The 13138-nt window shown below is 40.2% G+C and overlaps 3 protein-coding genes across 3 annotated transcripts in view; 2 read left to right on the top strand and 1 right to left on the bottom strand.

Moving 5' to 3' along the window:
• On the top strand, positions 2000-8052 carry LOC109842177 (probable galactinol--sucrose galactosyltransferase 1). Its single transcript, XM_020411081.1, has 4 exons — positions 2000-2040; positions 2131-2256; positions 7597-7622; positions 7676-8052. Exons 1-4 carry the CDS (start codon positions 2000-2002, stop codon positions 8050-8052), a joined length of 570 nt encoding a protein of 189 aa, XP_020266670.1.
• LOC109840182 (pentatricopeptide repeat-containing protein At3g24000, mitochondrial) lies at positions 8695-10843 on the top strand. Its single transcript, XM_020408724.1, has one exon. The coding sequence runs from the start codon at positions 8827-8829 to the stop codon at positions 10819-10821; it is 1995 nt and encodes a 664-aa protein (XP_020264313.1). The 5' UTR covers positions 8695-8826; the 3' UTR covers positions 10822-10843.
• Positions 11297-13138, bottom strand: part of LOC109843723 (transcription factor bHLH53-like) — a 4732-nt gene continuing 2890 nt past the window's right edge. Inside the window, exons 2-3 of the mRNA XM_020412680.1 lie at positions 11808-12411; positions 11297-11714 (exon numbers count right to left, since the gene is read on the bottom strand). Coding sequence (XP_020268269.1) covers positions 11508-11714; positions 11808-12395 — 795 coding nt within the window. The 5' untranslated portion in view covers positions 12396-12411 and the 3' untranslated portion in view covers positions 11297-11507. The remainder of the gene's footprint in view (positions 11715-11807; positions 12412-13138) is intronic.

Genomic DNA, 13138 nt, shown 5'->3' with positions numbered 1-13138 from the left:
CTGTTGGCTTTTTAAAAGAAAATAAAGTATTCAGTTATCTCGGAAAAAAGAAAGTGGAAATAAAGTTGGTTAAGGACCTGTAAGAAAAGTTTGTTTTTAAAAATAATCTGATTGGTACAAATCAGATTTACTGTTCACATTGTTCTCCTTTAGGGGGTGTTTGTTTTTATAAAAGTGAATTGTAAAAGTGTGAAAGTGAAATGATTTTAAGACTTGGTGTTTGTTTTATTGAAAGTAATTTTAAAAGTGAAATGTTAAAATGAGTCCACATCAGCTCTAATGCATGTTTAAGTTCCCCTAAAAAGTGCTGAAGTCAAGTGAAAGTGAGAAAAAAAGTGGGGATCACTCCTAAATAATTAGTATATTTATTATTTATCTTATCTTATTTTCCCCTATTATTCGGTGGAAACAACCGTCTCCCACAAAATTTTCTTCTCCTTCTACCTTTTCTACCCGCGTAATTTTCCCCATCAATTTTCCCCTCTTTGCTTTTTCTTCCTCTATAATTTGGGTAGCAACCCTATTTTTTCCTCTATAATTTGGGTGGCAACCTTAGTTTTATAGATTGTGACTTTTAGCTGCGGATTCTTTTATTAATTTCCATCATCATATGTCTTGTGATGGTTTATAACATATGTTAATTGTGATGTTTGAAGTTTTTATGAGTGCAATAGTTTTTGTTCTAAATTAATATCTCAAAGCAGCTATTGGATAGGAGAGATATAACTAATTTGAAAAGGATTTTGGAAGATGATTTTAAATAAATAAATAAAATATTGTCACATCATTTTTACTTTTATAGTTTCTACAATAAGTTATTTTGCAAACAAACATTTTATTTCACTCACGTGTTGACGTGAATACAATTTCTCAATTACAAAAAAAGTGATCTTCACAATTACAATTCACTTTTAGGTTACCAAACACCCACTTAGTTAAAAGAAGTAGTTGATAGGATATCTAGTGACTCTCCCACACCTATTTTGGTTAATGACTGTAACTTCTATGATAGGAACAAAATAGGGAGGATACCCTTGTCTTCTCATGTTCAATTGAAATGTTCTTTTCTTAAAGTTTATTCTCCAAAGCAACCGATTTTCCCTCTCTTCTCTTCATAGTTCTTCAGCCTCCACTATTATTGATCATGAGAATATCGACGACATTAACTCGTCATCAACAAGAAGTGACTAACTCAAGTTATGAAATTAATAAATACATTAGGTATGATTAGAAATTCGTAAATACAAAACAACATTATTAAGAGTAGAATTTTGAACGGAGAAAAGTACTGAATTATGATATTAGAGATGTTTCCTTTTTTCCAATCCTAGTCTCCTTCTCTCCCCTTCAGCTTTCTTTCCCCATTTCCCTTTTTACCCTTTCTCTTCTAGCAATTCCATGAGAGAAAAAATATGGACAATATATTTTTTAATATTGTGTGATATATTTCAATTTCTTTACAACTCTACCCGTAGAACTCCTCAATTAACTGCCTCGTCCCATTAATGCGGAAGTTAGCAGAAATTTTGGATATTAGAGAGATTGATTTTGCTTAAAAATTTTAGGATATGCCATCGGTACTCCGAAATTAATTTCTGGAATACCGAAGCTATTGGTCGGTTATAAATCTATAGATTTTTCTCCCTAATTTTTTTTTTTTGTTTTTCATTCCTTTAACTTCCGTATGACAATATTCTATAGATTTTGTTTTTACATTTTCACTAAAAAATATTACACATAAATTTGGGTAGGTATTTTTCTCGTTTCCTTTTAAAATTTAATGCAGATAAAAAATTACAAACCATACGTATCTTGTTTTCTAGGATAAAATATAAAACATTGTTTGAAGCAAAATTAAAAATAATTATGAGATAAATAACAGATGATAATCATTTCAATAAAATTGAGATAAATATTTATAGCCTATTTAAGATAATTGAAGATAAATTTCATATACCCTTCTCTCTTTTATTATCGGTCCATGACAATTCATTGTAGGATGGGGGCGTCGAAGCAAGAAAATAGGACGGCAGGATTTGGGTAGCTAATTGCGTATTTTTTTTTCCTTTCATATTAGCACACATTATCTTATTAAGTATCTATTAACAATATATTTTCCCTTTCTTTTAGCTTAGAAAACGGTGGAAGTCCTCCAAAATTTGTCATAATTGATGATGGTTGGCAATCAGTCAGTATGGATTCCACTGGTGTTACTAATGAAGCTGACAATGCTACAAACCGAGCAAGGAAATATTTGTTTTTTTTTTTCATTCAAAAAGGATTTCTAATATAATTAACAAACATATTTTTGTTTTCTTCAGCTGGCTAATAGATTAACAAACAGCAAGGAAATTACCTATTGACCTCAAGTTTAACTGAACAAGTACTGTTAGGTTGGGGGTGGATACCAACCTCCGACGGCGGAGGAGCTCCGACGAGCTCAAGGAAGTCGACGGCGAACCCTCGCAGGCGAACCCTCGCAGGCGAACGCGATCCTTGTTTGGAGCAAACGCGACCTTCGTTTGGGGCGAACGCGACCCTCGCGGCTAGAAATCCCGACCCTCGCGTCCAAGCTCGACGCTCGCGTCTCGACGCTCCCACCATCGCGTCCGCGGGCCGCTGGCGACAGGCTGTCGCCAGCCCATCAATCTCGCCTATAAAAGCAAACCCCGATCCCTAGGGTTTGGTGCTTTTTTCTCCCCCGACTTTTCTCTGGCGGCGGATCCTTTTAACGCAGCAACGTTCATCTTCTCGATTAATATTGTGGGGTTATTATTATTTATTCTCAAGAGAGAATTGAAAGGGATTATTCCCTTTAATTATTAACACTGTAGCTACAGTGTTCATTTGAGAAATCTCAGTTTAGGGATTTTCTCTTAAATTGTAATTTCTTGTTTGATTAATAAGAAATTGACTGTGTGGCTCCCGAGAACGTAGGCAGTTGCCGAACCTCGTTAAAACTTGGTGTACTTTTTCTATTCTGCGTTTCTGTTACATTAGGGATTACGGCGTTAAATTCCCAACAACTGGTATCAGAGCGTGAAACGATCTAGAGGAAGTCAGATTCAAGTGGGAGCCATGGCCGCAGATGAAGGAAAACTGAGACTTGAGAAATTTGATGGAACAGATTTCGGATTCTGGAAAATGCAGATAGAGGATTATCTGTATCAGAAAAATCTGTATCAACCACTATCGGGGAAGAAGCCGGATTCTATGAAGGAAGAAGAGTGGAACCTTCTAGATAGACAAGCCCTCGGAGTTATCAGATTGACGTTGACTCGTAATGTTGCGTTCAACATAGCGAAGGAGAAGACCACGGCAGGTCTTATGGCAGCACTCTCAAACATGTATGAGAAGCCATCAGCCGCGAACAAAGTTCATTTGATGCGGCGGTTATTCAATCTGAAAATGGCGGAAGGCGCGTCAGTAGCACAACACCTCAATGAACTTAATACGGTTACAACCCAATTGAGTTCAGTTGAGAATGAGTTTGATGATGAAGTTCGGGCGTTGATACTTTTATCTTCCCTGCCAGAGAGTTGGAACGCTACAGTCACAGCTGTGAGTAGCTCGTCGGGAAAGAAAAAGTTGAAGTTCGGCGACGTTCGTGATTTGGTTCTCAGCGAGGAGATCCGACGGAGAGAGACTGGTGAAGCTACAACCTCTTCAGTATTGCATACAGAGTCAAGAGGTAGAAATTCAACCAGAGGAAACGGACGAGGAAAATCAAACTTCAGAGGTAGATCAAAGGACAGGAGGTCCAAATCGAGGAATCCAAGCAACAGCTCGAAGGCTATCGAGTGTTGGAATTGTGGAAAGACCGGGCATTACAAGAATCAGTGCAAGAGTACACAGAAGGAGAAGGAGGCGAAGGCAGAGGTGAATGTCACCTCCACCTCAGGAGGAGACGACGCATTGATATGCTCTTTGGAGAGCAAGGAGGAATCTTGGGTGTTAGATTCAGGAGCGTCATTCCATGCTACTTCTCAGAAAGAATTCTTCGAGAAGTATACCCCCGGAAATCTTGGATACGTATATCTTGGTGATGATCAACCATGTGCTATTGTGGGCAAAGGCGTGGTGAAAATTAAGTTGAACGGGTCAGTATGGGAGTTGAAGGATGTCAGGCATATTCCCGACCTGAGAAAGAATTTAATATCCGTAGGCCAGCTGGCTGGCGAATGATACACCACGACCTTCTATGAAGATGATTAGAAGATCTCAAAGGGCGCAATGACGATTGCCCGAGGCAGGAAGACTGGTACCCTATATATGACAGCATGTGTACGTTGTTCGATCTCAGTTGCAGCAGGTAATGAGACTTCAAAGCTGTGGCACCAGAGACTCGGTCATATGAGTGAAAAGGGGATGAAGATCATGCACACAAAGGAAAAACTCCCAGGACTGCAGTCAGTGGAGATGGATATGTGTGAAGAATGTATACTTGGAAAGCAGAAGAGAGTCAGCTTTCAGACAAGTGGCAGAACCCCCAGGAAGCAGAAGCTAGAGCTCGTTCACTCAGATGTTTGGGGACCAACCACCACTGCGTCGATTGGTGGGAAACACTACTTCGTGACTTTTATCGATGATCACTCTCGGAAAGTGTGGGTCTACTTTCTGAAGCATAAGTCAGAAGTATTTGAGGCTTTCAGGAGATGGAAAGCTATGGTCGAGAATGAGACCGGTCTGAGAATAAAGAAGCTCAGGACCGACAATAGCGGTGAGTATGAAGACACCGGATTCAAGAAGTTCTGCTATGAGCACGGGATCAGAATGGAAAGAACCGTGCCCGGCACGCCTCAGCAAAATGGTGTAGCTGAGCGAATGAACCGAACGTTGACAGAGAGAGCCAGAAGCATTCGAGTACAGTCAGGCCTACCGAAGTAGTTCTGGGTAGAAGCAGTCAACACAGCAGCTTACTTGATCAACCGAGGTCCATCGGTTCCATTGGAGCACATAATACCAGAGGAGGCATGGTGCGGAAAGGAGGTTAAACTCTCACATCTTAAAATTTTCGGTTGTGTAGCTTACGTGCATATTAGTGATCAAGGCAGGAATAAGCTTGATCCCAAGTCAAAGAAATGCACTTTCATCGGCTATGGTGAAGATGAGTTCGGCTACCGCATTTGGGACAACGAAAACAAGAAGGTGATCAGGAGCAGAGATGTGATATTCAACGAGAAGGTGATGTACAAGGACATACACAAGACAGATGACTCAGAGAGCAAGTCAATATTTGTAGATGCAGATGATGTCCCAAGTAACCTCTCGGAAGATCCCAATGCAGAGGGTCCTCAGCAAGAAGAGTCCGTTGGACAAGATGGTGCGGATGAGCCCGACGCACCAGCTCCGATATTAAGAAGATCTTCTCGTCCTCCTGTACCCAACAGGAGATACATGAACTATCTGTTGTTGACAGATGGTGAGGAGCCTGAAAGCTTTGATGAAGCTTGTCAGTGTGGAGATGCGAGCAAGTGGGAGCTTGCCATGAAAGATGAGATGAAGTCTCTCATCTCAAACCAGACGTGGGAACTAGCTGAGTTGCCCACGGGTAAGAAGGCACTCCACAACAAATGGGTGTACCGGGTGAAAGAGGAGCAAGATGGTTCCAGAAGATATAAGGCCCGGCTAGTTGTCAAAGGCTTCCAGCAGAAGGAAGGAATTGACTACACCGATATTTTCGCTCCCGTGGTGAAGCTAAATACTATCAGGACCGTGATGAGTATTGTAGCAATTGAAGATCTTCATCTCGAGCAGTTAGACGTGAAGACGGCGTTTCTTCACGGAGATCTAGAAGAGGAGATATACATGCACCAACCAGAAGGTTTCTCAGAAGAAAAGAAGAAGAACCTGGTGTGCAGACTCAAGAAGAGCTTGTATGGCCTGAAACAAGCCCCAAGGCAGTGGTACAATAAGTTTGACGGCTTCATGCACAAGGAAGGTTTCTAGAAGTGCAACGCCGACCACTGTTGCTACTTCAAAAGATATCAGTCCAGTTATATCATCCTACTGCTGTATGTTGATGATATGTTGGTTGCAGGAGCAGATATGAAAGATATCAAGAGTTTGAAGCAGCAGTTGTCAAAGGAGTTTGACATGAAGGACTTGGGTCCAGCGAAGAAGATCCTTGGAATGCAAATCACGAGAGATAAGAAGAGAGGTCTCTTGCAGTTATCTCAGACGGAGTACATCAACCGTGTTTTGCAGAGATTCAACATGGGCGACGCCAAGCCTGTGAGCACACCCTTGGCCAGCCACTTTCGTCTATCGAAGGATCAGTCTCCTCAGTCAGAAGAAGAGAAAGAGAGTATGGCTCAGGTTCCTTACGCCTCAGCTATCGGAAGTTTGATGTACGTAATGGTCTGTACGAGACCAGACATTGGCCATGCAGTGGGAGTGGTCAGCCGGTTTATGTCGAATCCGGGAAAAGCTCATTGGAAAGCGGTCAAGTGGATTCTAAGATATCTACGAGGCACCACACAGAAGTGTTTGCACTTAGGTAAGGGAGAGGTAGAAGTGCAAGGGTACGTAGATGCAGACTTCGGCGGTGAAGTCGATCACCGAAGAAGCACCACCGGCTATGTATTCACCGTTGGAACTACAGCTGTTAGTTGGATGTCACAGGTACAAAAGATTGTTACCCTATCCACTACAGAAGCTGAGTATGTTGCAGTGACTGAAGCCAGTAAAGAGATGATATGGCTTCAGGGTTTGTTGACAGAGCTGGGATTCAAACAGGAGAAGAATGTTTTGCACAGTGATAGTCAGAGTGCGATACACTTGGCAAAGAATTCAGCATTTCATTCCAGAACGAAGCATATTGCGCTTCGGTACCACTTCATTAGATCCATGTTGGAAGATGACGTGTTAAAACTGGAAAAGATTCCAGTAAGTAAGAATCCAGCAGATATGTTAACAAAGACGGTGACAGTTCAGAAACTGGAGTTGTGCGCAACTTCAGTTGGCCTTCATGCATAGATGATGAAGGCGGAGTCACACAGAAGAGGAGCTTGATGGGATAGCATGTTGGCGTCGGTTTGGTCTCCAAGTGAGAGATTGTTAGGTTGGGGGTGGATACCAACCTCCGACGGCGGAGGAGCTCCGACGAGCTCAAGGAAGTCGACGGCGAACCCTCGCAGGCGAACGCGATCCTCGTTTGGAGCGAACGCGACCTTCGTTTGGGGCGAACGCGACACTCGCGGCTAGAAATCCCGACCCTCGCGTCCAAGCTCGACGCTCGCGTCTCGACGCTCCCACCATCGCGTCCGCGGGCCGCTGGCGACAGGCTGTCGCCAGCCCATCAATCTCGCCTATAAAAGCAAAGAGATTAAAGTAGAGAGAGGAAAAGAAAAGAGGGGTTTATATTGTGGGGTATTTATTCTCAAGTGAGAATTGAAAGGGTTCATACCCTTTAATTATTAACACTGTAGCTACAGTGTTCATTTGAGAAATCTCAGTTTAGGGATTTGCTCTTAAATTGTAATTTCTTGTTTGATTAATAAGAAATTGACTGTGTGGCTCCCGAGGACGTAGGCAGTTGCCGAACCTCGTTAAAACTTGGTGTACTTTTTCTATTCTGTGTTTCTGTTGTATTAGGGATTACGGCGTTAAATTGCCAACAAGTACTAGATTGAAGGGAAAAAAGTAACTTCTGTTTTCTTGATTTGCTTTGCAGGAGAGGTTATTTTTCTTCCAAAGGATGCAGTTTTGCCTATTACACTGAAATCTCGAGAACATGAAGTCTTCACGGTGGTACCGGTTAAGGAATTATCTAATGGAACTTCTTTTGCTCCGATTGGACTGATCAAGATGTTCAACTCTGGTGGAGCAATCAAGGAGGTGAAATATCAATCTAAGAAAGCTGCAACAATAGATGTTAAGGTTCGTGGCGTTGGTACATTTGGTGCACATTCATCAGCTAGACCGAAGAGAATTAGAGTTGAAGAGGAGGATGTTGAGTTTGGATACGAGGATGGGTGTGGTATGGTTACGTTTGATCTGGGCATTCCACAGGGGAGCTTACACCAGCGGAATATAAGCATTGAAGTATGAGATGCTGGAGTTATGTCTTTAGTGGTTTACTAAGTTGTCATCAATTGTTACTAAACATGTAGTAGATTTTATAAAACTTGTGTCTTGTCCTTCATAGGGATTATTGTCCGTGTCATAATAACAAGGGCAGTTGTTCTCTCATATCTGGAAGGAGAATTTGGAGAGATGATGGATATAAAAATAGAGTAGATTTTCTCATATAGCGAACTTGTGGTGTGTTAAAAAGTTTGGCATACGTAAATTGCGATGCACACCCTGTAGTATGGCTATTTTTAGCTTACAATTCCCTAAGTTTTATTTCCACAGATAGACCCCTCAAGAGAAATTTTTGGACACTTTTACCCTCAGAGAAAGAGAAGTTTTTTGACAAATAAACTCCGAGGGTGAACGAGTCAAAAAAGATTTCGCTCAGGGGTCTATTTGCTAAAATCAAACTACAAGGGTAGTAAGCTCTAAGCAGCAAAACTGCAGGGTCTATCGACAATTAACTCTCTTTCATGAGGGTATACTTGTTCTTTTCTCCGTTTTTTCTCCTGTTAATGCTGTGATTTCAGTTTATCACAATAATAATATTATGAATAATAATAATGTTATTTCAGTACTTATTACAGAGATAGAAGCAAATCTAGAGAGCAGAATAAATGCATATCTTTTTTCTTTTCCTCCTTTTACCGTTGCAAGTAACAACTTGATTGCTAAAGAGCCTCTCTCTCTCTCTCTCTCTCCCCCGTGTGTGATGTGTGTGTTGTGTGTGTGAGTGCCTAATTTGAATCCATGAAGAAACTTCTCTTCCATTTCTCGTCTCTTCTCCACAAAGAGACCAACAAATTAACTCTACCCTTCATTTCTGCAACTTTTGGTAAATTTTCGACCATTCTCACTTCTGCTGAAACTTCGAATCATGATATAAAAGAGTTCGAAACCGAAGCTGAAACTTTATCCAATTTCATCATCAAAGATACGGACTTGCTCCTTAAAAACCCAAAAAACCCATCAAATCTTCGCGTTCTCGACCTCATTGATGCCGGCTCTCTCGAACCCACAATCAGTATTTACTCCCAGCTTCTAAAACAGTGTACCCAGTTGAAGAAGCTCAAAGAAGGCAAAATGGTTCACGTTCACTTGAAGGGTTCTAGATTCAAGGACAACCCTTTCTTCCAAATTTCAGTCATTAACATGTACTGCAAATGTGGGTGCTTGATCGATGCCCACGAAGCGTTTGATGAAATGCCTGTTAAAGATGTGGTCAGCTTTACTGCGCTTATAACGGGTTACTCACAGAATGATCAGCCTAAAGAGGCATTGGAGTTGCTTCCTAAAATGCTCGTACTTAGATTGAAACCTAACGAGTTTACTTTTGCGAGCCTTTTGAAGGCCGCTGGTTCTGCTGAAAGTGTTGAAGTTGGGGAACAAATTCATGCTTTAAGTGTTAAATATTCTTGCAACTTGAATGTGTTTGTTGGGAGTTCATTGTTGGATATGTATGCGCGTTTTGGGAAGATGGATGAGGCTTGTTTTGTGTTTGATCGGTTGGATTCCAAGAATGAAGTCTCATGGAATGCTCTAATTGCTGGATATGCAAGAAAAGAAGAAGGCGAGAAGGCTCTTAAAATGTTTGCAGAGATGAAAAGGAGAAGTTTTGAGCCGACCCATTTCACTTATTCGAGTGTTTTCGGTGCTTGTGCGAGCATGGGGGCAATGGAGCAAGGGAAATGGATTCATGCCCTTCTCATAAAATCCTTGCAAAAGGTAACCTCTTATGTAGCAAATACTCTTCTTGATATGTATGCCAAATGTGGAAGCATTGAGGATGCTCGAAAAGTCTTTGATCAATTGGATAAAAATGATGTTGTCTCTTGGAATTGTATGCTTACTGGATATGCTCAACACGGACTCGCTAAACAAACAGTCAGTTTATCCGAGGATATGCTTAAGCTAAAAGTTAAACCAAATCAGATTACATTTCTATGTGTTCTTACTGCTTGTAGTCATGGAGGCCTACTAAATGCTGGCCAGCATTATTTCGAATCAATGAAGAAGTATAAAGTAGAACCAGAGATTGAACACTATGTAACAATGGTTGATTTACTTGGGCGGGCTGGACTTCTTGATCGAGCTAAAGAATTCATTAGCAAGATGCCAATGAAGCCGACTGCTGCAGTTTGGGGAGCTTTGCTTGGAGCTTGCAGGATGCACAAAAATGCGGAACTAGGTCAAATTGCTGCAGAAAGAGTTTTTGAGCTCGATCCATTCGATTCAGGGCCTCATGTTTTGCTATATAACATCTATGCTTCAGCTGGGAAATGGATCGATGCAGCTCGAGTGAGAAAAATGATGAAAAAAAGTGGGTTAAGAAAAGAGCCAGCGTGTAGTTGGGTAGAGCTAGAGAATACAGTTCATATGTTTGTGGCCGATGATGATTCACACCCACAGATTAAAGAGATACATGAAATGTGGGAAATTATAGATATGAAGATTAAAGAAGCTGGATATGTTCCAGATACAAATTACGTGCTTCTACATGTTGATGAGCAAGAGAGAGAAGCTAGATTGCAGTATCATAGTGAAAAACTTGCTCTCGCATTTGCATTGTTGAATATGAATCCTGGGGCGACTATTCGTATTATGAAAAATATTAGGATTTGTGGCGATTGTCATTCTGCGATAAAGCTTGTTTCTAAGGTGATGGGGAGGGAGATCATTGTGAGGGATACAAATAGGTTCCATCATTTTAAAGGAGGATCTTGTTCTTGTAGTGATTACTGGTGATATAAATGAAATTTTTTGAAATGAAATCAAATCTACTTGGCATCAATAATATTTTCCAGGGATCTTCTATGTACAACTTCTATATTTCTGCCGTCTCATGAAACTTGCAAGATTGCATTGATCTAATTGACAACAGTTCATTTATAATAAGCATAGTAAAGAATTTTATATATTATCATGAAAGTCCATGATGACAGTTCTTTCTATTAACTCTAGAGATGCTCATGCGAGTAACTCATACTAGCTTTTGTGGCATAATCTAAATCACTACCTTTTAATTACTCAAGTGACTCTTGATAAACTTAAACATTTATAATAGTAAATTAGTGGTCAGCATTGAAATAGGGAAATTCAATAAATATAGAGAACAATTGAAATATCTTCAAATTGACCACTATATACCAGCACTCAAATTGGAACAGATAATGTAGAGTCCATTAATAGATAGGAATCTTTTCTGCGTTAAAATCGCCTTGGAATATAATTGGGTTAGAGCCTATCTTGACAAACTATCGAAAACTAATATTAAAAAATTACAAAAGAAATAAATAAATAAATAAATAAACCTATCTATTACTTGAGAATAAAAATGATCGATCTATATCTATCTACTGTCTACCTATTGACCAATCGTACAACAAAAATTGTATGAGATTGATCACATGTACACTGCTTCACTTCAATTTTCATTTACTCCCATTCAATTCCCCAGCAAAGCGATTAAGATCCCTGGAAATAAAAGGGCTTGATCTTATCTCAGTATCCTTAGCCAATGCCTCAACCATTTCCTTTGGAACTATACATTTCCCTTCACCTGACAACTTCTCTTGCACAACTTGTGATTTCAGCAACACTTCAATATCTCCGGTCACGTCCATCGAACCCTCTCCATCCTATGAAAAAATATAAATAATTAAATAAAAAAATCAAAATTTCAAGAAAGCCGACTTAAATTAAATTCTATTAAATCAGTCAAATAAAGTTACCTGCGTTGATCCCATAAGACTGAGAATCCCAACTTGAGCTTGCAGGAACTTAACATACTTAAATGCAGCCTGAAACATCTCAGCAGTGTTCATTCTGTTCCCTCCGGGAATCAATTTTCCAAGCTCCTGCGTCTTCTCACTGATCCTCTTCCTCCTCTCTCTCGCTGCAATGCTCTGTGCTGACAAAACCCGATCCCCACTCTCACTATCTTTCTTCGTCTCCTCTCCATTGAACCGAGGAGTGACTGCAAACTCCACACATGGCCAACTGCTCATCATCGAAGCGGAATAATCATCAAGATCATTACAGCTCTTCAGGCGCTTCGGGCATTGGCAGTAGCAGTCCAAGTCGTTTATTGGAGAGAATATCGAAGGATCGGAGAAGGACGGGAGGAGACTGGGGGTGGTTTTTTGTTCAGGGAAGTAACTAAGGAGGAGACCATCGGAGGGCGGGTCGAAGAGAGAGTCAATGGGGATATCGACGGGATCATAGAGGCCAAGGAGGGCTTCAGATAGTTCGGAATGCGGGTCCAAGAATGGGGTTGAGTAATCCATCAGATCCCAATTTGAGCAGAAACTGAGAGCCATTGAATGAGAATTGATTCTGCAGAAGAAGAAGGAAAAAAAAACTTAAGATGATTTAATGATGATAGAAGTAATATAAGAAGTTGAAGAGTAGCAGGGACTGTAACTGAACAGAGAGAGATGAGGCGCTTCTATCTCATCATTAGTACAAATAAACAAGGCCAACAGTTTCTATCTCATAACTGTAACTGAATCAATTTTCGGAGTTCCACTGGCACAACTTGTAATTTTGGGCCGCGTTTTTCTCCCTCACGTTCCTATATTATAGGATACGTGATCTAGTGACTCTCACACACCTATTTTGGTTAATAACTGTAATTTCTATGATAGGAATAAAAATAGCCTTGTCTTCTCATGTTCAATTGGAATTTTTTTTTCTTAAAATTTATTCTCCAAAGCAACCGATTTTCCCTCTCTTCTCTTCACAGTTCTTCAGCCTCCACTATTATTGATCATGACAATATTAACGACATTAACTCGTCATCAACAACAAGAAGTGACTAACTCAAGTTATGATATTAATAAATATTTTTTTCAATATTGTGTGATATATTTCAATTTCTTGCTTCGTGTCCATCAAACTAACTATAAGACCCACTATTATATCATGACAATATTAACGACATTAACTCGTCATCAACAACAAGAAGTGACTAACTCAAGTTATGATATTAATAAATATTTTTTTCAATATTGTGTGATATATTTCAATTTCTTGCTTCGTGTCCATCAAACTAACTATAAGA

The sequence above is a fragment of the Asparagus officinalis genome, chromosome 5 (assembly GCF_001876935.1).
Source record: "Asparagus officinalis chromosome 5, Aspof.V1, whole genome shotgun sequence".
Lineage (NCBI taxonomy): Eukaryota > Viridiplantae > Streptophyta > Magnoliopsida > Asparagales > Asparagaceae > Asparagus > Asparagus officinalis.
The sequence above is the reverse complement of the archived record's forward strand: the minus strand, read 5'-3'. Positions and strand labels throughout refer to the sequence as shown.